The sequence below is a fragment of the Lepidochelys kempii genome, chromosome 1 (assembly GCF_965140285.1).
Source record: "Lepidochelys kempii isolate rLepKem1 chromosome 1, rLepKem1.hap1, whole genome shotgun sequence".
Classification (NCBI taxonomy): domain Eukaryota; kingdom Metazoa; phylum Chordata; order Testudines; family Cheloniidae; genus Lepidochelys; species Lepidochelys kempii.
The window spans coordinates 142,584,004-142,608,062 of NC_136380.1; the positions used below are offsets into that span (position 1 = coordinate 142,584,004).

Here is a 24,059-nt window from a genome sequence, read left to right on the forward strand (position 1 = left end):
TCTTGGTAAACTACAGTGTTGTTAATAAATGAAATCCTAATCACTATAATTTTGCTTTTTAGTTTTTCCAATCTGAGAATTTACCCTCATGGATTAGTATTGGTGGATCTGCAGAGCCACAGTGATGATATTAAAGGAAGAGATGAAATTGATCATGTAAGTATACCATTAGCCATCTCAAAGCATGTAGAAGAAATCCTAGCAGTTTCTTTGAATATGTCAGTGTGGATCCCACTATAGGTGAATGTGTCCACAAGATCTGAGTCTTTTGAATAGCAGTGTCTGTTGCAGCTGGCCATGCATCCTGTACCTCCTTGTGCTCTCAAGCAGGAGTAAAAGTGGCTGCCACCCTCCCCTCGCCTCTTACCACCTGTGGCAACAAAATAAAACCGTGGTGTCCAGCCCACTATCTCTTAGTGTTGGCTAAATCTTCTGCCTGACTCTATCTATCTGATTTAGACTCAAGAACTAACACTCTGTGTGTGTGTGTGTGTGTGTGTGTATACATACTTGCTCTAGTATACTGATAGAACTAAATCTTTCAGGATGTCTTTTTGTGGCCATATGAGGCTACTTAGGACATTTTACCTAGCTAGATCACCAGATGGCTGGTGTACCTCTCCCTCCAAATGTGAAGGCCCACTCCACCGGAGCACAAACAATGTCTTCTGCCAGTTTCAGGAATATCTACAAGGCAGCAGTGTGGAGTAACCCACTGACTTTTGTCAAACTTCATGCCCTTAACTTAGCAGCCAGGTCAGATGCCAAGTTTGGGAGAGCTGTACTGCAACTGCTGTTCAACTGAAGCGCTTTATTCCCACCACCCGGAGGTGACACTGCTTAGTGGTAGTGCAAACTTCCATATGCTGCTGTGTCTTAATGCCAAGTTGGAGAATCAGCTACCTTTTTACTTAGAATGAGAGCCTCTGTATGCCCATTTGATCCTTGGCCTCCAGGCTGATACTGTCAATAAATGTGCCAATTGTGGTTATAGCTGCTGTCATGTGGATACTATTCACTAGGAATTGGGCTAAGACTGCTAACTTCACATGGTCATAAAGTTGACCAGATCTGTATTGGTAACTTACAAGTGAAAGGCTGTGTGTCATTACTTTTCTCTTGAGATACCCAGTGTGACAGGGTGTGTAAACACCGCATTGAAAGGGCCAGGGCCAGCGTGGGCTCTGTGTGCTAAGGTAGCTATGCCAGTCATGCATGGTAAAGAGGAAACTACTATCAGCAAGGGGGAAGTCCTGAGAAGGAAGTGGCTGCTGAAGCAATAGGAGGAACCTCCCAATGCCAGAGATCCTATACCTCCCTTGTGTCATTGCCCTCCCACTCCCCTCCCCGCCCGGCTCTGCAAGGAGTCAGGTGAACCTCAGAGAAGCCCAGGAGGGAGAGACTGGCATGGCTACCTGGCCAAGAGTCCATAAAGCTGCTACCCAGGCACCCCCAAAGTAAGGTGGTGCTACTGACCTCTTTCAAACTCAGCCTCAAGCCTAACGCCTTCCTTCCATCTAAACGCAAATTGTGTTAACTCAGGGCTTGGACCCAGGCTCTCAGTACTCCACGAGCCCGAGTCAAGCCAGGATCCAGGGTTTGAGACCTGTTGCTTTACAGGGTAGACACAGCCCAACTGGACTTGTGCTGTGGGAGTCCACCAAAGGCATTCCATGCTCCCAGATGCTGACTTTCTTTGTCCTCTTGACAGTCAAGTGTGGTGGTTAGTCAAGGTTTCCCACACTGCATCATGAACCAAGGGTTAGAGCGGCCCTGTGTTGGGAGGGTACTAGGAAGGTTGGGTGACTGGACTCAGGCCCACATAATGCAGTGTAGATGCTGGTTGGGACCCAGGGTTTGACAATTCCTAACCTGGGGTTACAAATGAGTTTAGACACTCAAGCTGTAAGTTAACAAACCCATGGACTGCTAACTGGAATTCTGCTGACTCTGGGCTCTTACCCTTTGGGCTCTTACCCATACACAGCAATTAAACATCTGTGGCTGGCTGGGTCAGCTGACTTGGACTTGTGGGGCTATAAAATTTCTGTGCTGACGTTCAGGCCCAAGTCTGAACATCTGTACTGCAAGTTTTCAGCCCTGCAAGGCTGACTCAGGCCAGCTGACTCGGGCTTGTGGGGCTCGGGTTGTGGGGCTGATAAATTGTGGTGTAGGTTTTTCTAGCTCAGGTTGCAGCTTGAGTCCTGGGACCCTCCCACCTCACAGGGTCCTAGAGCCCCAAACCCAGCCTGAGCCGGAAGTCTACACTGCCGCTGAACAGTCCCACAGCCTGAACCTGGCGAGCCCGAGTCAGCTGGCATGGGCCAGCCACGGGTGTCTAATGGCAGTGTAGACATGCCCTAAGGTGCTGGGGCCTGGACTGGGCTGGGCTGACCTGTGGGTGATAATTGGGCGTGACCAGGGGCCTCAACCCAGCTGTATAAGCACCACAGGGAGACTCTTTTTACACATTATTTAACACTATTTCAAATTACTGTATCGTGGGTGGGGAAGTGTATTTCTGAACTTCGTAAATTCAACATCTTTCATGTTTCTTACAGCTACTAAATAAGATAGAAGAAAGAATGAAAGAGTTGTTTCACAGCAGTATCAAAAGGGTAAAGCGGTATGTTATTTTTAATGTATCATCACCATTTAACTTGATTTACGTTAACATTGAAAGTGAGTCAAATCCTGCTTTGTTACACAGGTGTAAGTAGGGTCTAATTCTTCTGAAGCCAGGGAATCACTCTGGATTGACACAGAATTTGGTTCAACGTTTTGATCCTGTAGTGTAGTGGACAGGTCTGTGGACATACCTTTTGATTTACTGCTAATTTTTCTTTCTAATCCTCAGATTTGTTCAAACAAATGCATGTATATAAATATATTTTTGTATAATTTTTTGAAAAATTCATATGGCAGTTAACTTCTATAATAAATACCTGTTCAAAGAAACACTGTCAAGATTGGTAGGCGCAAAACTGAGTTCTTGGTATATAACAAATTCCACATTACTTTTTTTTTAATAGGAGATTTTTGTTTCCCAGACACATTCTATAGTGCTGTCTAGTACTGGTAAGCAATCCTGTTGTAACGTACCAATAGCAACTATCTCTGCTGTGGTGGAGGTTTGTAAGGAAACTCAGTTTCAGGTTTCTAAGAGGCTATTAAAATCACCAATAATAAATTACTGCCTTTATCTATATCTATATATAATTTTTAGAGAGAGACACACACAGTCTGTTATTGGTTTGTTTTGTGTTTTTTTTTAAGTCTGAGCATGTCTGCTTTCTCAATACCTATAAATGTGGTGGTTTTATTTCAGAATTGATAAATATTGCCACTCGGCTTGTTGTTAAAATTGTACATAGACTAAGCCATTGTGTAATACTAATCCTTTGCATACTATGTAATAATTATGGTACATGAAGAGAGAAAGGGAATCCAAAATAAAGAAAAAGTAGTTTGAAATATTTTCATAACAATTGAGTTGAATAAATAAAAAATCAGAGAAAATAGCATTTTAATTTCAGTTTGATATTTTGATGTGGTCAAATGGAGAGGCTATCTTGTCCATGTGTGTTTATTTTATAAGGACTGCAAAGGTCTTTCACTCTCAAAGCAGAACAGCCAGAAATTGCAGGTCCTGATTTTTTTTGCCTTCCCATATTTGTGCTTGTCGATGTATATTTTTGTACTTTCTCCCACTGTGTACTGCCATCTAGTGTCTCTCAGAAGGTATAATTTTGACTTTTGTCCTTTAGAATCACTGGACATTCAAAAGATCAATTTATATTTTCAAAAAGCTTAATTTTCCTAAATATGAAACAAATTAAATCAGTGTTTAGACGGTCTTGCACAGAAGAATAACAAAAGCATTTTGATCTGTTGGTGTCACCTTAACCATGAACGCTGAATGTGAATTTGTCTTTTTAAAGCTAACTAATTTTTTAAAACTGAACTTATACTCGATTAAGAAATTGTAAAATGACTTACTAGATTCATCCAACTTTGAGGCTGCATATCTGAGCCAGACTTTCAGAAATTAATGCAAATTCTGGTGGAAACATCCAAATGTGTTTCACATCTACGTTAAGAATAAAGGCAGGCAGTGCTTAAACTTGTTTGGTGTCTTTTTGCCCATGTTCTGCATTTGTGTCATTAATTTCAGTTTCTAGTTTCAAATTAAGTGTCTAGTGTTCCACAAATCCTCTTCCCCAGGATAAAAGACTGATTCACATACAGGTTGCTAGAGTAGTGCTAAATTAAAGTATCAACACGCAGATTCTCCTGTAGACACTAGCAATCCTTGTATATTTGACTGCTAGCTAAAATATTTCAAATAACCTTCATGAGCATTACACACAAATTGGAATAACTTCGTATACAGTGCAATTTTACTGAATACAAGAAAAATGTAAAAATCACATTGAAAATTTTTATTTTTTGTATGAATGCTATTTGGATTGTATTTTCTTGCAAAATCGTAGATTAAACGTGTATTTGAGTTGGTGTCCACAACATTCAGTTATGTAGTACTGCATTCCTAATGATGATAAGAAAATGTTAAGTACTGTGGGGAGGGAGAGCATCTCTCATGTATTGCATTCATGCTAAATTAAAGGAGAATGAGGAATGTTCGTTAACTTTCAGAGTGAATCGTGAATAGTTTTTGTTTTCCCCTTCCTTAGATTGCCAGCAACTGTGAGAGGAGGAGCCATTGATAGATACTGGCCCACGGCTGATGGGCGTTTGGTAGAGTATGACATAGATGAGGTTGTTTATGATGAAGAGTCGCCTTATCAGAATATTAAAATTCTACATTCGAAACAGTTTGGGAATATTCTTATCCTCAGTGGGGATGTTAGTAAGTATAGTTTTTTTACAATGTGCTGTTGCTCTAAAGCTGTAGGTCATTTGGAGTCTATCTTGTCAGAACACCCCTTTGTTAGTTTCCCTGCAAGTAAGAGGTTGTGTGGATTTTTTTGGGGTGTGTGTGTGTGCGTGTTTTAAAGGCACCTTTTTCAAAGTATCAAACAGAAAGTTTCAGAAAATGTGTAAGTGAAGAAAACTCTCTTATATTTAACCCTTTCCCACTCCCCAGGCTATGCAACCTCTGAGAGTTACTTTAATGGACTGGAAAGCAAACTCAGTGATCTATCTTCTAAACAACTGCCCATTATTTTAAAGGACAAATGAAATGATTTTCCCTAGTCTGCCTTAAGGTTTCATAACCTTGTTAGATGGCTTATTTCCCCCTGTAAAATATTTGGGCCTTTGGCGACTTGCTTTCTACTTGTTAACTAATTTTCTTTGGTTGAGGCCAGCTAGGGGTAGCCAAATCTCAGCCTTTTAGCAGTCTCAATCTCTCCATCAATACTACTTCTTCGAGTACTTGTACATGTCCATTCTGATTTGGGTGTGTGCATGCCCTGAGCACAGCTGTCGGGAATGTTTCCTCTAGTGGTATCCGATGGCTTAGCTCTGGCACCCCCTGGAGATGTGTGATCATAGAACTGATATAAGGGGCCCGCTGAGCCTGCGCTCTTCAGTTCCTTCTTACTGTCCGTGAGGGCTGTTGGAACTGCCTCTTTGCGTTTGCAAAGTGCCTTTAGTGGTTCTCTCTATAGTTTTCCTGTACATAGTTTCTTAGTCTAGTTTTTAGTTGTTTTAGTGTAGTAGGGGTTGGGCTCCTCTCCATGCCCGGAGAGGCTGTCCATCCCTCCCCCAGTACCGGGGCATGCCTCGGTCACTGGGGTTTAAACAGTGTGCTTCCTGTGGCAAGCCTATGCCTACCAGTGACCCTCACTTAAATTGTCTCAAGTGTCTGGAGGAGGGCCACAGGAAAGAACGTTGCCAGATCTGCCGTGATTTCAAACCCCTCTGGTGCGCTTTGCAGGCATTGTGTAGACAAATAAATATATATAATAAAATGATAGCCCAGGGAACTGCTCAATTAACTGAGGTGTAAGAAAAAGCCAATGAATTAGCAGAGGGTATGCAGTAATGCCCCCACCTGCAACTGGCTGCTTGTGGTTATATCTGCACAGAGTTCACTGACCCTAGTAGGGGTCATCATGCAGATCTACCCATGCAGAGTAAATGATGGGATGGGAACCGAAGTAACCATAAAAATTCCATGCAGGGAAAGCCCTTAGTTCTGGCATGTCCTCACTTTGGAGAGCTGGACTTTGTAACGTTAACACTTGTAAGTGTTGGTGTTTTTGTTCTGGAAGAATATAAAATCCATGCTGGTTTTCACACTGACAATACACAGCATTGCTTTTAAGATGCATCTGGTCTACTGTAGTTAGTAATTAACAGACTTACAAATGCAAAGCTTCTGACCAACTTTCTCTTTGTTACTTCCAGATCTGGCAGAGAGCGACCTGGCATATACGCAAGCCATAATGGGCAGTGGGAAAGAAGACTTCACTGGGAAAGAAGTGCTGATCCTAGGAGGTGGTGATGGGGGTATACTGTATGAAATAGTCAAACTGAAACCAAAGATGGTCACCATGGTGGAGATATCCTTTCAACCATTCATGTTAATAATCTAGCATACTCTTCCTTATGTATCTTGGGACCTCAAGTTAAATGTCTCTTGTATGAACTTGTGTTGGGAGACTGGTTCTGTCTAAGCCAAAAAATAGGAATGGTTTTAGACCCAATCACTACAACATGCAGGCATTGACTGAGATCTGATCCTGGCCAAGTTCCTAATCCAAATCGTAGCTCTCGAACAGCATTTTCTGCACTTTGAGTTGAACCCTGATTTCCTTATTTAGGTAACTTAAAGCCATTGATGTCAATGGGAATGTCACCTGATTAAAGACTTCAGGATTTGGTTCTTAATGATGATGGCATATGTCAACCGTATCCTCTTTCTCAGATACCAGTTAAAGAAAATGATCCAAAGGTGGCTTCATAAATAAGATTTCAAAGTTCCATTTTCCAGATATGATTTGCTATTAGTCACTGTACATAGCAAATTTCATTAGTCTATAAACCAAAATAATTATCATCATCATTGTATTAAAACAGTACACTTTTAAAATGTATGGTAAATTATGGTGCCAACAATGCTGGTTGGAAAGAATTTTTTTTTAATATAAATAATATCTTAAACCTCTAATTGAGGTTGGGAATGAATTCCTAATCCTAGATGTTGCAGTAAATATGTATTACTATTACTATTCCTCCATAAGATTGACTATATCTCTTTGATAAAAGGATAAAACCCCCAAAACTTTGGTTAATGAAAGGTGAACAGAATTTAATGTTCCTTAACTAACATCAAACATTGACCAAATGGTGATCGACGGGTGTAGAAAATACATGCGTAAAACATGTGGAGATGTCTTAGACAATCTTAAAGGAGAATGCTATCAGGTAATCTATCTGTTGCCTTCATTGCAAGTAACTTTTACAAATGAAAATATGATTTAGATCTAGATTTAGATCTGGCAATTTATTGTTTTGGGAAGTTTTTTGTATGCCATCTGACTTCTTAACATTTTCTTTCCTACTATTTTAGGCTTAATCCATATCTGCATTTCTGAATCATGGTATAGTTTGCACTAGGGTTTGGATTCAAAACACTGATTCATTAATTTTGGATTATTTAACTCTGCCTCTCCAAACCCACTCTGTTTTCTTAATATTTACAACCCACACTTGGAATAATAAAGAAACTTGAATCGTAATAATGCATATTGGCATCACCAAACCTTGTTAGTAGCTGAGTGAAAATAGGTAATATTAATATAAAATTAGAGTATGGTATCTAATAACTCCCAGTATAAACTGGCTGAGAAGTAATGCAAATCATAAGCTTAATTCAATTGCTAGTACATCATTCAGAATCTCAGATATAGTTCACATGATTGGGGGGTTAATTTGGTTTTATCTGTGCTATTATTTGCTTGAAATCTGTTGGCAAATTCTATTCATACGAGTAAATATTCTACCCTCTTTCCCCCATTGGAAGAAAGAAGAAACTGGGTTACTGAGAAGGTTATGTAACATATCATGTCTGTCAGAGCAGGTAAACTAGCCCACAGCTACTGGATCATAATTCGGTATCTTAACTGCAAGGTTATTCTTCCTAAGGACATATCTTTGAATACTAGCTAGTTTTCTTGGAGAAAAACTAGCAAAAGTTGCATGATATTTTGCATGTGTTAAGTGCCTTTCATCCAAGGATCTCAAAACTTGCCACTATCTTGTGAGGCTAGTAACTACTTCCCCATCTAAAAAATGGGGAATAACAGAGGCACAAGTGATCTAAGTGGTCATCCAGCAGTCGGTGACAGAGCTGGGAATGGAAATTCTGGTTCGCTGCTGCATCACTCCCGCGCTCAATCCCCCACGCATTGCCTTCTATATTGAGATATAAAAAGCTAAGATTAGAACCTTATGTTAAAGTCAGACTTAATTCTGACCTCTTTCCCTATTTCAATGCTTATAGATCATATTAGTGCAGTCAGTTTAAGAAGATTTTGATCACTTATTAAAACATAGTAATTTTTTAGGTTCTAATAGAAGACTGTGTTCCAGTACTGAAGAGGTATGCCAAAGAAGGAAGGATGTTTGATTATGTAATTAATGATCTGACAGCTGTTCCAATCTCCACATCTCCTGAAGAAGGTTAATTCTTTGTTTATACTAATTGTTTTTAACACTTCGCTTTCTTGACAGTTTGCAGCAAAATATTATTTTGGGGGTTAAAATGAGGGGGATCTTTTTACCTTATGTGATGCTTGCTGCTTGGGGGTACCCTGCGTTGTGAGGAACCTTGCTGCCCCTTCTGCATCCTGCCCCATCCCTCCTGGCTTCACCTTGAGGAAACCTTGTCTGTACCTGCCATGGGTCAGCTCCCCAACTCCATGGGCAACACAAGCATGCTCTTCTAGGCCTACTCAGCCCTGCTGACTCTGCAGGTTAGTGAAAGGCACACTCCAACTCCGGAGCATCTGCCTGGATTGTCTAGTCCCATGGGGCTCCTGGGTCACAGCCAGTTGTACCAAAAGCTAAATAGCAGAGTGCAGTGATGGGGTACACCTACACTGCAAAAAAAACCAACCCCAAAACAAAACCTGTGGCAGGGAATCTCAGCCTGGGTCATTTCATGCGGGGCTAAAAACAGTAGTGTCAGTGTTCCCAGTTGGGCCGGAGCACAGGCTCTGAGACCACCCCGTCTTGCTGTGGGAACATCTGCACTGCTATTTTTACCCCTGTAGTGTGAGCCTGAGTCAGTTGATGTGGGCTCTAAGACTCTGCCATGGCTTTTTCCCCTGCAGAAGTATAGACATATATCCACAAGTACATCGTTCCTCCCAAAACCCCCCTCCCCCCCTTCTTTTCTGGATATTGGTGGTGATGGGGACCTAGTCACTGCACAGCAATGAACCCAACTGTACACTTACTAAGAGTTTATTTCAGCCATGTCAGAGTCTCATTCAGCAGCGTGTGGGGTGGTATTCGCAGCAGTTTCTGTAAGTAATAGGCTCTTTTGAGACCAGAGATGTTGTCATAATTAGGAGCACTAGGAAGAAAAGCAAGGGGGGGGGGAGGAAAGGGAGTGCACATGCATGCAGGTGGAGAGAAGAATTGTGACTATCAGGACTTCTAAATTTTAGCATTCAGTTCCTGAATTGGGAAAAAGGGGAAGTGAGGAGCACTTTCCTTGCAAATTTTGAAGTAAATGTCACAGAAGAATCTTTATTTTCCCCCATCTCCACTTCCCGAGTTGAATTTAAACAGTACAGCTAGTTTATAAACTATGGAAGACTTTGGAAACACAAATCTGTTTTTTACAGCTTGCCATAGATTTGTGACCTACAGAACATGAATGTACGTTTTCTTTAATTGGGTCTTACGAAATTGGGGGACACATTATTTTATGTTCTCAGGCAGGGAGATGTGTTTTTTAAAATAAATGTAATAGTGTATCCCTATATTTGAGTTGCTGCTCTAGCATGTACATTTTTGGAGCACTTTTTGCCCAGATTTCTTTTCTGTTTGGAGCATTTCTTCCCTCTCCTCCCATTTACGCTGAAAGTTGAGGTCCTTTTTCAAAACAGTTGAGGACTTCAGAATTATTATGTACTATATCACCATTCTGTTAAAATATGGATATGGAACACTTTAGGGAACATAAGATACCTTCCCTATGGAGAATAGAATTTTCCTTGCAGAAGACACAGTGGGGCTGGAATGACTAGAGAAAGTTGAAGTCTTATTGTGCTATATGTTGAAGGACAGTAAGATCTCAATATTTCATTAGGTGGCGCTATTTTAGGTCTCTTTCCTGTAATGCCTTCTAGATGACAAATAACTGTTAGCTTGAGTTGCCGATTGCAGTTATGCTTGAGAAATAAGTTAAATCTTCCTGAGGGTTAGTGTAATGCATTCATCCAATGACGTAAAGAATCACATTACATTTTTTCTTCTGCAGATTTTTCTTATTTTCAGGGCTCTGGAGCTGTTCATCTTGAACTGCTCCCAATATGCACCTTGCAGTGTGGAAAAATTAGAGCTGAAGGGGGAATGTCACGCATCTAACCTCCATAGTTTAGGATTGCAGGCTTGCTTCTTCTATGCCCTTGGCTGGGTGGAAACTGCATTACCTTATTGGTAATGAAATACTTTTCTATTGATATTCTGTGCTTAAAAAGTCCAATTACTGTCATCGAAGACTTGATTTTTTTTCCTGAAATTTTCTTTGTTTACCCTTTAGTTTGACTTTAAGCACAGTCAGCTGAATAGTGGGAACTCATGAAAATACGTGTGGGAATTCACACTACAGGTTATGGAAAGTCTCTCAGAAATGCTTAAAAAACCTGACAAAAATCCAAACAGCCCAAGTGCTGGTAATCAACACTTTATTTAAACTAATGATGGAGAAAAATAATCATCCTGCTGAAATATTCCGTAGCAGTGCTTAAATATTAGTTATGTAATGCTTAGCAAGCCACTAGTACTTGAAAATTCTAATTCATTCTTTATATCCAGATTCTACATGGGAGTTTCTACGATTGATTCTTGACCTTTCAATGAAAGTCCTGAAACATGATGGAAAATATTTCACGCAGGTATGACACTGTGATTAAAAGAAATAATTCTGCATTCTCTCTCTATATAGTGACTTACATTTTCGGATCTTGAAAAAATACTGTCTGACTTTTTCTTTAATATATTGCTAGGGATATTTGTTTGAAACATGGTCTTTGTTGCTGCTGACTCATTTGTTTCTGGTGGTGCATGTTTTCAGCTGAGGTCATAGTGTATTAGTTTTGACATTTATAATCACTTCTTCAGAAACTAGTTGGCTTGTCACAGAGGATTATGTCTTCAAGTGGTGTTTAAAAAAGCAAGAACTGGTGAATTGTTAAACAATGAACCAGTTTTCAGGCCAATGGCTCTAGTAATATATAAACAAAAGATGAAAACTTATGTGTCCATAAGGCATGAGTGAGTTGAAAACTGACCTACTGGGTGCTGAACCAGCAATAAATGGAGAGTTAATAATAAAGAACACATCCCCATAGTATGTTTAGATTGCTAGCTCCAACTTCAAGGACCAGATTTGCAAATATAAATTTTTGCCTGCATTTTTCCAGCCACAAAATTAGAGGCAACTTTTGAAAACCTGGTCTAATTTTGGCACTTGTAAAAACACTTCAGGTGAAGATAGTGGCAAAACTCTGATTTCCAAGTGCCCATTAATGTTGAAACCTCTGGCCTAATATTCATTAACTTAAATGATTGAAAAAATATAAAAGCCTTTTAATATAGTAACTGATGTAAAACCACTTCAGGTGTAATTCTAATCAAACTTTCACTGGAAGACACTTTTAAAATATTGTGATGCTTTCTCTGGGTGCCCAAAACCGTAAGCCACTGTTACCCCTCTGCCTCAGCAAGAGAGAGCTTTGCTGGAGCTTAAACTGTGTGTCGGGTCCCTGCCACACCATTATGTCCACCTCACCAGCAAACTCCTCAAGATTCTGTCAGTCTTAACCAAGCCTTGAAGGTAACATTCAGTGAACCCGAGTTCCTGACGGCCCTGGGAGAGCGTTCCTCTGCAGTATTCAGCTCCTATCACTAGACATTCTCAGAAAGTATCAAGTTTACTGCATCTAAAGAGGCAGTGTATGCACCAGCCTGTTAATTTAGCTGACAATCCACACTTTAATGCACAACACTGCATTATGATAAAAACCAAAAGTAAGTCTATTAATAAGAATAGCGATGTAAGTGAGAAAAAGCAAGAATAATAGAAACAGAAAATGGTGACAAAACAAAAATAAAACATATTTTCCAGTGTCTAAAATTTAACAGATTACAATCTTGGTCTCAGGCAATTTCACTGTTCCAGTCAGATCAGTGTCCTCAACCCACATGGCTGAGTGATCCACTTTTCATAGATTTCAGGAGTACTGGCCTCTGTGTCCATTAAGTAATGGCTTCTTGCTTATCTTTATACTTCTCCAAACTCATTGTTTTGTCTCCAGAAGCAGGATGACCCCCCGCTGTTCATCTCCTCCTGTTGACTTCCCATCCCCCTCTTGACTCATATGTAGATGGAGCTTCCATTGTTTTGGTTCCATATTGCCTAATTTATATTAGGGAGAGGGAGAGAGCTACCTTCCCTCTCTCTGAGAGAAACCGTGTTTCTCCCTTTGGCTTTGGCTACACTTGCACGTTATACCACAATAAAGCCTACCAGGGCGCTCTACCTTACTCCCCGTCCACACTGGCAAGGCACGTAGAGCTCTCTGACTCCCTGGCTGGAGCGCTCCTGGTACTCCACCTCCCCGAGAGGATTAACAGCTGTTGCGCATTGGCTGAGATGCTCCAGCTCCAGTGTAAACGGAGCTGGATTGACCTCCCGAGACTCCCCATAATCCTTTTAATTGAAGCGTCCTGTCTTGTTTTGTTGTGAACTCCGGACGCGGAAGTGCCGTTTCCGGGGGGCTGCTTATCGAAAAAACAAAACACAGCTACTGTTTGCTTTGAGTGAGTGAGGGGCAGGCGGAGGGCTCTGTTTGGAGCGACAGCTAATTGTTTGCTTGAAGAGAGAGGCAGCAGGGGGAAGGGAGGGGAGGGGAGGGGCGGGGCGGGGCGGGGGATTGGGGTCCCTTTCCGAAAGCGGCTGCTTATCTCATCTATGAGAAAAAAAAGAAACAGCTGCTGTTTGCTTTCAGTGAGTGAGAGAGAGGCAGGGGGAGGGAGGAAGGTCTGTTACTTACAAGGTACTGACACACTCTCAGCACCCCAAAAAAACACTTTCTCCGCCCCACGCTCCCTGTCACACTCCACCCACCCCTCCCCCATTTGAAAAGCACATTGCAGCCACTTGAATGCTGGGACAGCTGCCCATAATGCACCACTCCCAATGCAGCTGCAAGTGCTGCAAATGTGGCCACGACAGTGTGCTGTCAGTGTGGACAGACTGCAGCTCTTTCCCTACTCAGCTGTACGAAGGCGGGTTTAACTCACAGCGCTGTATGTCTGTAAGTATAGCCAAGGCTTTAGTCTGATTAGACTTGAGTGCATAATATCAATGAGTATCCATGCTTCCTCAGAGTACATACATTAATTAATCATTAATTAATACATACATTTCACAATGATATTCATGACCAGTGTGTTGCTGGCTTTCATAAAAGACCTTACTTAATACACTTTTATAGTATAATAGTATTGTATACAGTATTCAGTTGCTTATTTTGGAGCTTTCAAGCCCCTTTTCTTCCTCTGGGATGTCTGGACTCTGCTTATCACAAATATGTAGTCATAACTGCACATACAGTTTTCGATCATTGTTTTAAACACAAAATGTTTGCTGCTATTTTCTGTTCTCCAGCACATATCTGAACTGTAACTCTTAAGGTATTTTTTTTCCCTCCCTATGCACTCAGCATAACTTGTCTTTCAATATATCTAGCATGCAGCTGTAGTATGTTGATTTTTTTTTTCCACTTAGTACTCTGCAATAATTCTTGAATGGTGAACAAGTCATTTGTTGGTATGTCTGTGAACTTAATGTCTGTCTAAGCTAGGCGTTTGTAAAGGAAATGGCTTTTATGCTAGATTGCAGTGCGTAAGTTCCCCCAAAAATAAGGTTGGCCTACAAAAGCCCCCCCAGCCACCACCACCACTTATTTTGTGTTGGTTTCCATTATTGCCCACCTTAATGTGTTTCATTATTGTAGACCCTCTTGGTTGTACAGGCGAGTTATTCTCTTAATCTGGTCACTGTAATGTGTAATACAATCTTTTAAAATCACTGTTGCATTCTTATTGTGCTGTCTAAAGCTTAAACAGTTCTCTCTAATGACTTTTAATGTAACAATACGAAATCTCATTTCAAAGCTCAGAGTCTGTTTAATATCTACATCTTTTATTGGATGCAGGACATATTTTGATGACTGATACCATATCTGCAGCAGACACAAAATTAATTCTCATATACAAAGAGAATATATACATAATTTGTTCTGGGTTTTTTTTCCCCTTATAACTGTAGGTTTTGCAATAATGCTTATCACCCAGGTGCCTGCTCTAAATTAGTTCTGTATGCAGATACAGGAGTGGACAGACAGGTATGAATGTTGTGCTCTGGTTAGACATAGGAAGTATTTAGCAAATGGGTAGGTCTTGAGTTGTATTCTAAAACTGGTCAGACTTTCTCAGGCTAATCTCCCCTACTAGCTTGTTGAACAGACACCCCCTCCCCTTTAAAGAATACTTTATCTCTGGTTCTCAGATTCTGGGGGCCTGGTGTGTGTGTGTGTGTGTGTCAGGGGGTTGGGAGGGTGGTAAGCTTCTTTTGTTTTTAAAGCAGCATTATCCCAAAGGAACCCAGTGATGGAGAGTTGTCGGGATGGAGAGGCTATTTCATGTAGTTAGATCCTGACCATTTACAGATCTGAAGATCAGTGGAAACACTTTAAATTGGCACTGTAGTCTAACTGGTAACCAATGGAGGGTCCTGAGCACGGGAGTCATGTGCTCTTACACAGCTTGACCTGCTGAGGAGTTGAAATTTACTTATTTTCAGAAAGTATAAAGGCACCATAGAAAAAGTTTGGCTTTTTTCAAACTGATCTTAATCTACACACTGTGTGTATTAAAAAAACAAACAAACAAACACTTTCACTGGTTGTGTGTGTGTGGGGGGGAGGTAGTAATGGTTTTTTTGGTTTGTTTTTTTTGATAGCCAGTCATCAGAGTTTAACTCATTTCACTTGTAAAATATAGTAAAATCAGCCTTCTGTAACTGTAAAATATGTAAAATTGTAACCATGGTTTTACGTATTCATGAGGAATCTGCCAATTTTAATTATTTTAGTAAAAGTCAACATTACCAACAGTAACCTTTATGGTATTGGAGCCTAGTTTAAGCAAATGTTGAAAACTGCAGCCTGTTGAATACTATGATGTCTTGATAAATGCTGACTTGTATTGGTCTCTGTATTGCAGTTTGCCAGTCTGTGTGGTTTGGTAGTGGAGGGTTGTTTAGTTTATAGATTCTGTTACATAGTGTTACTCCAATTTGCTGTGTCTTAGACTGCTGTCTGGGTCTGCATGGTGTCGTTTGTATTTGCTTAGCAAAGTAACTTCATTTTCTCAAAGAAGGCATTTGTAAAAACTGAGATTGCCTTCCCCAGGGAGCTGAAAACTCTGAAGCCGGAAAATAATGTATTAAGTGATACCAGAAAAAGTAATGGTTTATTTGCCCATCTATTCATTCTGGCTTGTCGCTTCTCCCTATGTTACATCTTGGCTTTTCCCATAATGAGCAGACACTTGTCGGCAGAAATCAAGGTGTCTAATAATGGAGTAGACCTCCTACTTTATTACTGGCCAGCTGCCTCAACAAGGCTCCAGCTGGAGTCTGCTGTGCTTTGTGCTGGTGTTTGAACACTGGCTGTAGGGGTTGCCAAGCATGCAGTACAGTCAACCTTTCAACTGGGAAAGCTGTCAGATGAAGGGCTGTCTGGTTAGAATATTGTTTCTTCCCAGTGTCTGGGCAAACTTTCTCCCACAACATAGCTTCATTTACACACCCAAACCTTCCACCTACTTTGGAGTGTGACTTTCTCAATGACTAGCTTGTGTTACAGAGTCAGATTACGTGTTATCAATGATTTGTACATATTTCACTAGGCTAAAGTTTACCTTTTTAGTATCTTGATACTTTTTAAAGCAAATATACTTGGGGGTGGATTGATTTTTTTTTTAAATGAGCAAGCTGAAAACCGTTTGTTTTGTATAAGTACCTTTTTAGTTATCCTAAAGAAAGATTGGTTTCAGAGTAACAGCCGTGTTAGTCTGTATTTGCAAAAAGAAAAGGTGCCACAAGTACTCCTTTTCTTTTTTTAAAGAAAGATTGATTCTCATAGGATAGTAATCATTAAAACATGTTGATTTGCAACCAAATATAGTCTTTACACTAAATTAGGAACTTTATGCAAACCAAGTGGGTACGCTATAGCTGTACACGTTAATTCAAGCAATTATATAGCTTAACATGTGTTTAGTAAGATTCTGAACTCTTATATTTTTTGTTAGAAAATGGTGAATGTTATATTACTTATTAACTCGATTCATTTTTTACTTGTGATTTGCATTTAAGCTGAATTTGGATGGAAATTTGCATTCAATTAAAAAGGCACAAAAACAGCATTTAAAATTTTTGGTTTTATGAGTTAAGTAAAAACTACCTTACATGTGCTGGATATAGAAGAAAAAAGTTTATACACACTGATTATACTGTACCACAACTGTATCACTATAAGCTAACAGTACAATTACATGTATTGCACGACTTTAGGCTCAGCAGACTGCATTTGCAGATACAGTTTTATGTAGTGCAAAAGCACAGGATGTAGAGCCCAAGAGTATCAAATAGATAGCTCCTTGACAGTAGCTAGGGAAGTTCAAGAAATACCAACAGTTACTAGCAGGTAAATAAATACAGAAGTGTTGGGGGAAGGAGGGTGGTAATAGTTGTAGGCTGCAGAGCCAGGATGAAAGTCTGAAAGAATAGTAATTGAATGTACCTTGCTGTTGCTTAATTATTTTTATCCTCCACATCTAGCTGTGTAATATCCTTTTTTTTTTCCTTCTCCAATATTCTAGTTACTGTTCCTAGGCTAATTCAGTCTTATGAATTTATGTGCTGTACATATGCAGTGCTTTGGTTTGTTCTGAAATCAGAACTTGCTGTTTTTTCCCTTATTTCTTAGGGTTTTTTTGATCTTTTGAGAGTGTATAACATGCATGAATGGGGAAAAAAGTCACCAATCCTTCAAACTGGTCACATGGTACTATTTCTAATTAAATAACTTAAGTTCCAAATTCATGAAAGCTTCACTGGCACACCAAAATCCTTGTTTCTGCATGACTGTGTTGAGCAGATAATACATCTGTATACTCCTCATGAACAAAAGGGCACGAAATAAATGAAACTGTAGGTGTAACTGGCCGGGGGTTTGTCCATCAGTGTTCTTCAGGAAAGCTGTGAAATATGTGCAGAGGCAGTCTATTGCTTATCTCTCAAGTCTTCACTGCCAACCAGAGTTGAAAGACTCCAAACGGAGCTACATCTGGGGCCTGATCCAAAGCCCACTGAAATCAGTGGGGGGCTTTCTGTTGATTTCAGTGGGCTTTGGATCAGGTTCACACAGAGAAGAATTATCCAGACAAGATGTATGTCTTTTGGAGGGTGAGCACAATGAAGGTAGTAAAATGGAGTGAGGCTTCATTTGTTTGTCTTTTTTTTTTCTTCTGCGAAATTTGCACGTTATTCTCAACCGAAATTGCCTAATAGTGAGGGCTCGCGGGAACATTTAGCCAGGTTCTGTGATGTAAAATTTGTTCATTATGCTTTTAAACAAGGCAGGTTTGGTATTTTTCTAGGCTTGGCAGGAGTCTCTATTGTACCAGGAATATATCATGAAAAAGGGTAGAAATGAGCTTGTATCTTTACATTCTTTTTATAGCTGTGATTTACATAGTTACACTGCCCTCCCAACCTTCTCAAAATATACTTGTTCTTTCCAAATTTTTCTTCACGTGCTTTCCATTCCACAGCTTGATCATTTCTTAGACATTCGGAGACTGATTACAGCAGTAGCTCTCAACCTTTTCAGACTCCTTTCAGGAGTCTTTGTCTTGCAAACCCCAAGTTTCACCTCACTTAAAAATTACTTGCTTACAAAATCAGACCTAAAAATACAAGTATCACAGCACACTGTCACTGAAAAATTGCTTACGTTCTCATTTTTACCATACAATTATAAAATAAATTAATTGGAATGTAAATATTGTACTTACATTTCAGTGTATAGTGTACAGAGCAGTATGAAATGTTAGTTTGCACTGACTTCACTAGTGTTTTTTATGTAGCCTGTTGTAAAATGAGGCAAATATCTAGATGAGATTATGTGACCCCTGGAAGACCTCTGAGTACCCTCAGAGTACCCTACATGTACCCCTGGTTGAGAACCACTGAATTAGATAATATGAGTATTGTGCAGTATGATCTTGTACCACTAGGTGGAGAAAAAAGACTAATATTGGCTAGCAACTTCTCAGCACACCAGAGTCTACGGAAAAGTTTTGTGAGAGAGAATTTTGAGGATTTATTTGCATTAACAAAAGTGCTAGGACAGACTTGGCTAGTTGTAGGATTTGTTTTTATATTGTAGATATGGAAGACAGGTTTCAGAGTAGCAGCTGTGTTAGTCTGTATCTGCAAAAAGAACAGGAGTACTTGTGGCTCCTTAGAGACGAACAAATGTATTAGAGCACAAGCTTTCGTGGGCTACAGCCCACTTCATCGGATGCATAGAATGGAACATATAGTAAGAAGATATATATATAAGTTGGAAGTTGCGTTTGAAACGAGAAGATTAGATTTTTAACGTGACTAATAGTTGTGATAGGATAGTGTGACTTTTTATCTCTGAATATGCTTGACACACATATACAGCACATGAAAACTATTCAGTTTCCTCTCAGTTGTTCAGCTTGGACTCTTGGCTCTTATAACCTCACTCTTTCAGTAGTTCCTCAGGCATCATAGTTCTGCAGCATACACAGGATCTGAATCTCCAGTGCAAAAAAGCAAGCCAACAACTTCCCCCAGCATGTTGTGAGGTGGGGAGAGACCCTTTCAGTCCTTTATATATCATAAAGAAGCAAAAAGGGCCCGAAGACATACTACTGAACATAGTCCCATTGGTTTGAATAGGAATGCATGAGGTGCTAAGGGTTTAAAGGGTTGGCCCATGGTGTAATTACTGTTTCTTTCATCATTCCCTCTTCTGTGAAGCAGAGAAGTTAACTGATTTGCCAAAGGTTACATGGTGAGGGCTTGGTCCTATGCGGTGCTGAGTACCCTTCTCAGGATCTTGAAGGATAGAGCCCTGAGTTGTTGACCAATCTTAGAACTTGGGACCTCCTGACTGAGTCCCATATTGTCATTCTTTCCAGATCTCACTACTTACAATGCTGTTTGGGCCATGTTTCTGTTCCATGCAGGGTAAAATATCCTTTTCTTAAAGGAATAGGGTGGGATTTTCAAAATTGCCTAAGTCAGTTGGTTTCAACCTGTGATCTGTGGAACCCTGGGGGTCTGCAGACTATGTGTAAGATTTCCAGAGGGGTCTGCACCTCTATTTGAAAATTTTTAGGGGTCTGCAAATGAAAAAAGGTTGAAAACCATCCCACTCCTAAATCACTTATGTGCTTTTGAAAATCCCACTCAGAGTTGTCCTGACTGCCTCAAAACTACCTTTTTGCATGCTGTCCAAACCTGCTGGAAGGGTCTCTAACAGCTGCTGTATGAGGCTGTTTAATAATCAGTCATTGGCTGTTTTGTATAACCCAGCCATTTTAACTGATAGCCACTATTCTTGATGCCAGATACTTGCCCTGCTGATCTAACCTTCTCAGCCAATAGCTGTCATCTTGAGCCTGTTTATGAAATGAATACTTCAAAAATATTTTTGTACGGGAACTGCACTTCCTTGTCTGGGTCATCTTTCCCATCCAGATAAAAATGTTCTCAGAATGTTTATGGTGGGTTTTTGTGCATTCCACTAACTACTGTCGTGAGGATCAGATTTCTTCCCCCACGCCGCCATCTGTCATGTTGCTCCTTCCCAGCCACTCTCCAATATATTAGAAGTCTGCTCTTGTAGATTCTTCAGACCCGTTGGGCCATTGCCTCATAGCTGCTTGTGTGTGTGTGTAATTTCTTGTCAGTTTGTTCTTTCAAAATTCTTCTGACCAACACTACTATTTTTGAGGCATGGTTCCTATGTATGTTTGTGTGTGTTCCACACATGGGTACACATGTGCACCATGCACACCCACATATGGAGTATGGATAGAGACCACGCATCTCGAACCTCCGGTTATAGGTATTTCTTTCAGAGTAGCAGCCATGTTAGTCTGTATTCACAAAAAGAAAAGGAGTACTTGTGGCACCTTAGAGACTAACCAATTTATTTGAGCATAAGCTTTCGTGAGCTACAGCTCACTTCATCAGATGCATAAAGTGGAAAATACAGTGAGGAGATTTATATACACACAGACCATGAAAAAATGGGTGTTCATTATACACATTGTAAGGAGAGCGATCACTTAAGATGAGCTATTACCAGCTGGAGAGTGGGGTGGGGGGAGAGAGAACCTTTTAAAGTGATAATCAAGGTGGGCCATTTCCAGCACATGTCCAGGAATTAACAAGAACATCTGAGGAACGGGGAGGGGGGGGGGAATAAACAAGGGGAAATAGTTTTACTTTATATAATGACTCAACTGCTCCCAGTCTCTATTCAAGCCTAAGTTAATTGTATCCAATTTGCAAAATGAACTGTATTTTCATAAAACACTGCAGAGTCCTCCTTTGAACCGATTCAGCTCACTTATCTCTTGATAACTGCCCCCATCTCCCACCACACACATACACTTAGCCAAAATGATTTTCTGTCTTGCTGTAGAATAGATATCTTCTGGCCCTTAGTCACGCTGAAATAAAAGGGAAAGGGAATATTGGCCAAATTCAACTCTTTCCTTTGTCCTAATCCCATTAAGAAAAGAGCTATTGATGTTACCCTTCCTGTTTCCTTTTAGTAGGAAAGCTGGCTGCTACCACACAAAGCGTGGTGGAAGGGTATGTGCTTATGTGGCAGACGAAAGAAAAAATGTTGCAAGGGATAGGCTTATCTTAAAATATGACTTGGGGAAGTATTGACACTAATATTGTGTATGTAGTGGGGATTTAACAGGAGCTGGTTGAATGTTTTTGAGTAACTTGCTGGGGGTGGGGTGGGGTATGGTGCATAAGAAAGGGACAACCTTTTCATGAAAAGTTTTGACACTTTCTGGATTCACTATTCATATTGCAATAGTGCTTCGAGGTCAGCCTGGCTAGTTCTTCACTGTGCATATTATACATGATAGCCTGTATCCCAAAGAGCTTACAGTCTCTAAGAGTTGAGATAGTTTACATTTGGAGAAAGGCATGTACAGTGAAAGGTGTAAGTATTCTAATCCATGTAAGAATGCAAGGGACGTTTAAATCTTACTGTATAGAAATATGTAGTCTTTTTACAATGCAAGTAAGCTTATTTAAAATTCCCCATGTCTAATATGCTTGAGAGTTACAAATCACGTTAGGTACTCTCCTGTTCAGAAAGCTGCAGAGCTATCTCATCATGGCACCTATAAAGAAAAAGCCAAAACCAAAATAAATTGGGAAAACTTCCTTCAAGACGGTTAAAGTACAAAATAGAAAAGACTTCTCCAACTCTATGGTGTGCTGAATGCTTTTGCTGAACAAAAAGGGGAAAAATTAAGGGCCTAACTCTTATCTCACATATTACCATATAAAAGAGGAGTAATTCCATTACTCAACCTGTTTAAACTCAGTATAAGTGAGATGGAATGAAGCCTCTGGCTTTGTCTAATATCGTCCGTTACTGAATACAAAATGGCTAGATGGAAGAAAAAGTGTATTGCTACACCCTTGAATTGTGTTCCTTCAACCTACACTAATTTTTTAGCTATTTCCCCTATCTGACTGAAGATGGTCATTTGTGTGTTAGTCTTGATCCCTGTCTGAATAATTTCGGTGGTGCAGGAACTCTCCTAAATTTGCTCTAACTTGGCATCATAACTGCAACCTGGAAGTAATCTAAGTGAAGCCTTTTGCTACAATTGATTAAACTATTCTAGTTGCCTGTCAACTGTTAGTGAGGAGGGGATGTTTTTAGATAATTTGTTTGATTATTGTAATGGCCATATCTAAATTTTCTAGGCAGTGTTTTTTGTATTGTTTTTGGCTTGTTAAATAAAAGTAGACAACTTCTTTGAAACAAAACCAATATAAAATGTACATTTCTATATACCTCAATTCAAAGAGGGTGTTAAAAATACTGTAAAATGGAATGTGTCTGACCACTCTTAGGGCAAGTCTTGATTTGAGGGGTGGGAGTTTGTGGGTTTGACAAAATGTAGAAATTACATACTGAAGTGTTTTGTTCTTTCCTGTAATTTGTTTGCCACATTGGCTATAGTGATTCCTCTGTCATATATGAAGACAGGAGAAGGGCTAGGATACGAAGATGACAGTCTGGGAAACTAGTCTATTTTATATATATATATTTGTCATTGTGTGCCTTATTGGTCTCGCCATTAAACTTCCTCCATAATGGTGGTATGTTCCATAAATTACCAAGCACTATTTTCTATTTGTGAATCTTAAATTACACACACAAGCTGTTTTGGTACTCTCATTCAATCTGATGTCAAAACAAAATTATATGGTTGGTAAAGGACAGCTGAACCAAATAACCATTGCAGTCCTCTGGATAATAATAGGTTACTAAACGAGTACTACAATAGTCTCTTCAGTGTATTGCTTTATACAGTTGTGCTAAGTTAAAGTACCCAACTCTTACCTTTTTATAAATCTCTTCCTTTCCATTTCCTGATACCTATAGTAGTCGTAAACCTATTCGGAAATAAGTATGAAACATTGCAATGTGACATGTGCAATCTTGGGCTGTGTAATCAAGAGTGCATTTGTAAATGAAATATCATTTCAGTTTTAATGATCACTGTTTTACCCAACTCTCTTTGGCATTCCAGCAAACTGAAAGTGAGCATCTTAAGGGTAAAAGATGTTTAAAAAAATACTTTGTAAGACAGAAAGCTTTCTTTATTCCATCCATGGAACTTACAGTAAATGCAAAAAATCAAGGTACAATAAAATAAAAGTGGGATGACATCTCTCCCTATCTCCCTTCCAAACTCCTCTGAACTCTTTCAGGTTTGTTTCAAATACTCCATAGTAGAGAGGATCCTTGTAATAGTAGGAAGCAAAGAAATTGTTTCATACCTTTTCATTCCCAAAGTCAAAACAGACAGGTTGGGCTTACTTTCTAGTTATTATCTGGGCCTGCCACATGGAAGAAACAGTCTTGAAAGAAACTGCTCAACTATACTAGATTAAATATAAGATCTGCTTGGTTCAGTCTCTTCTAATTACATGTGTCTGTTGTTTGGACTGATTTTTTTATGTCTGTGTCCAAAAATAAGCTTATATTAAATTAGAGCTATTTTTTAACAAATTAGAAATTGTCTTCCAAGAAGAAACACAATAGTAAAATTCTGATTGGTGTCTTAAATAAAGTCTGTTCTCAAAAAAACAAAACTCTATAATACTTTAGCAAAACATATGAATATTGTATGTGAAAGATCATTTGAAAGTGTTGCGTTAATTAACTCTGTTTCAAATTGATTTAAATTACTAGTCAGGAAGACTCGATTTAATCATGGATTTCTACATAAAAGTGCATTATTGTTGGTTGTTATGACCTTAATACATATTCTTCACAATGCAGAGATAGATGTAGGTTTCATTTTTGGAAGTAAATATATTTTTTAAAGTGATGTATTTTTGAAAACTTTTCAGATTAGTTTTACAGCTATATCAGAAAATGAATGATTGTTTGGTTATTTCATTT

General features: G+C 39.6%; 1 protein-coding gene across 1 annotated transcript in view; it reads left to right on the plus strand.

Annotated features, from left to right (window-relative positions):
* The window catches only part of SMS (spermine synthase), a 78,518-nt gene that overhangs the window by 43,384 nt on the left and 11,075 nt on the right, over positions 1-24,059 (plus strand). Inside the window, exons 3-9 of the mRNA XM_073357304.2 lie at positions 63-156; positions 2,562-2,626; positions 4,695-4,870; positions 6,376-6,530; positions 7,306-7,395; positions 8,538-8,652; positions 11,020-11,099. Coding sequence (XP_073213405.1) covers positions 63-156; positions 2,562-2,626; positions 4,695-4,870; positions 6,376-6,530; positions 7,306-7,395; positions 8,538-8,652; positions 11,020-11,099 — 775 coding nt within the window. The remainder of the gene's footprint in view (positions 1-62; positions 157-2,561; positions 2,627-4,694; positions 4,871-6,375; positions 6,531-7,305; positions 7,396-8,537; positions 8,653-11,019; positions 11,100-24,059) is intronic.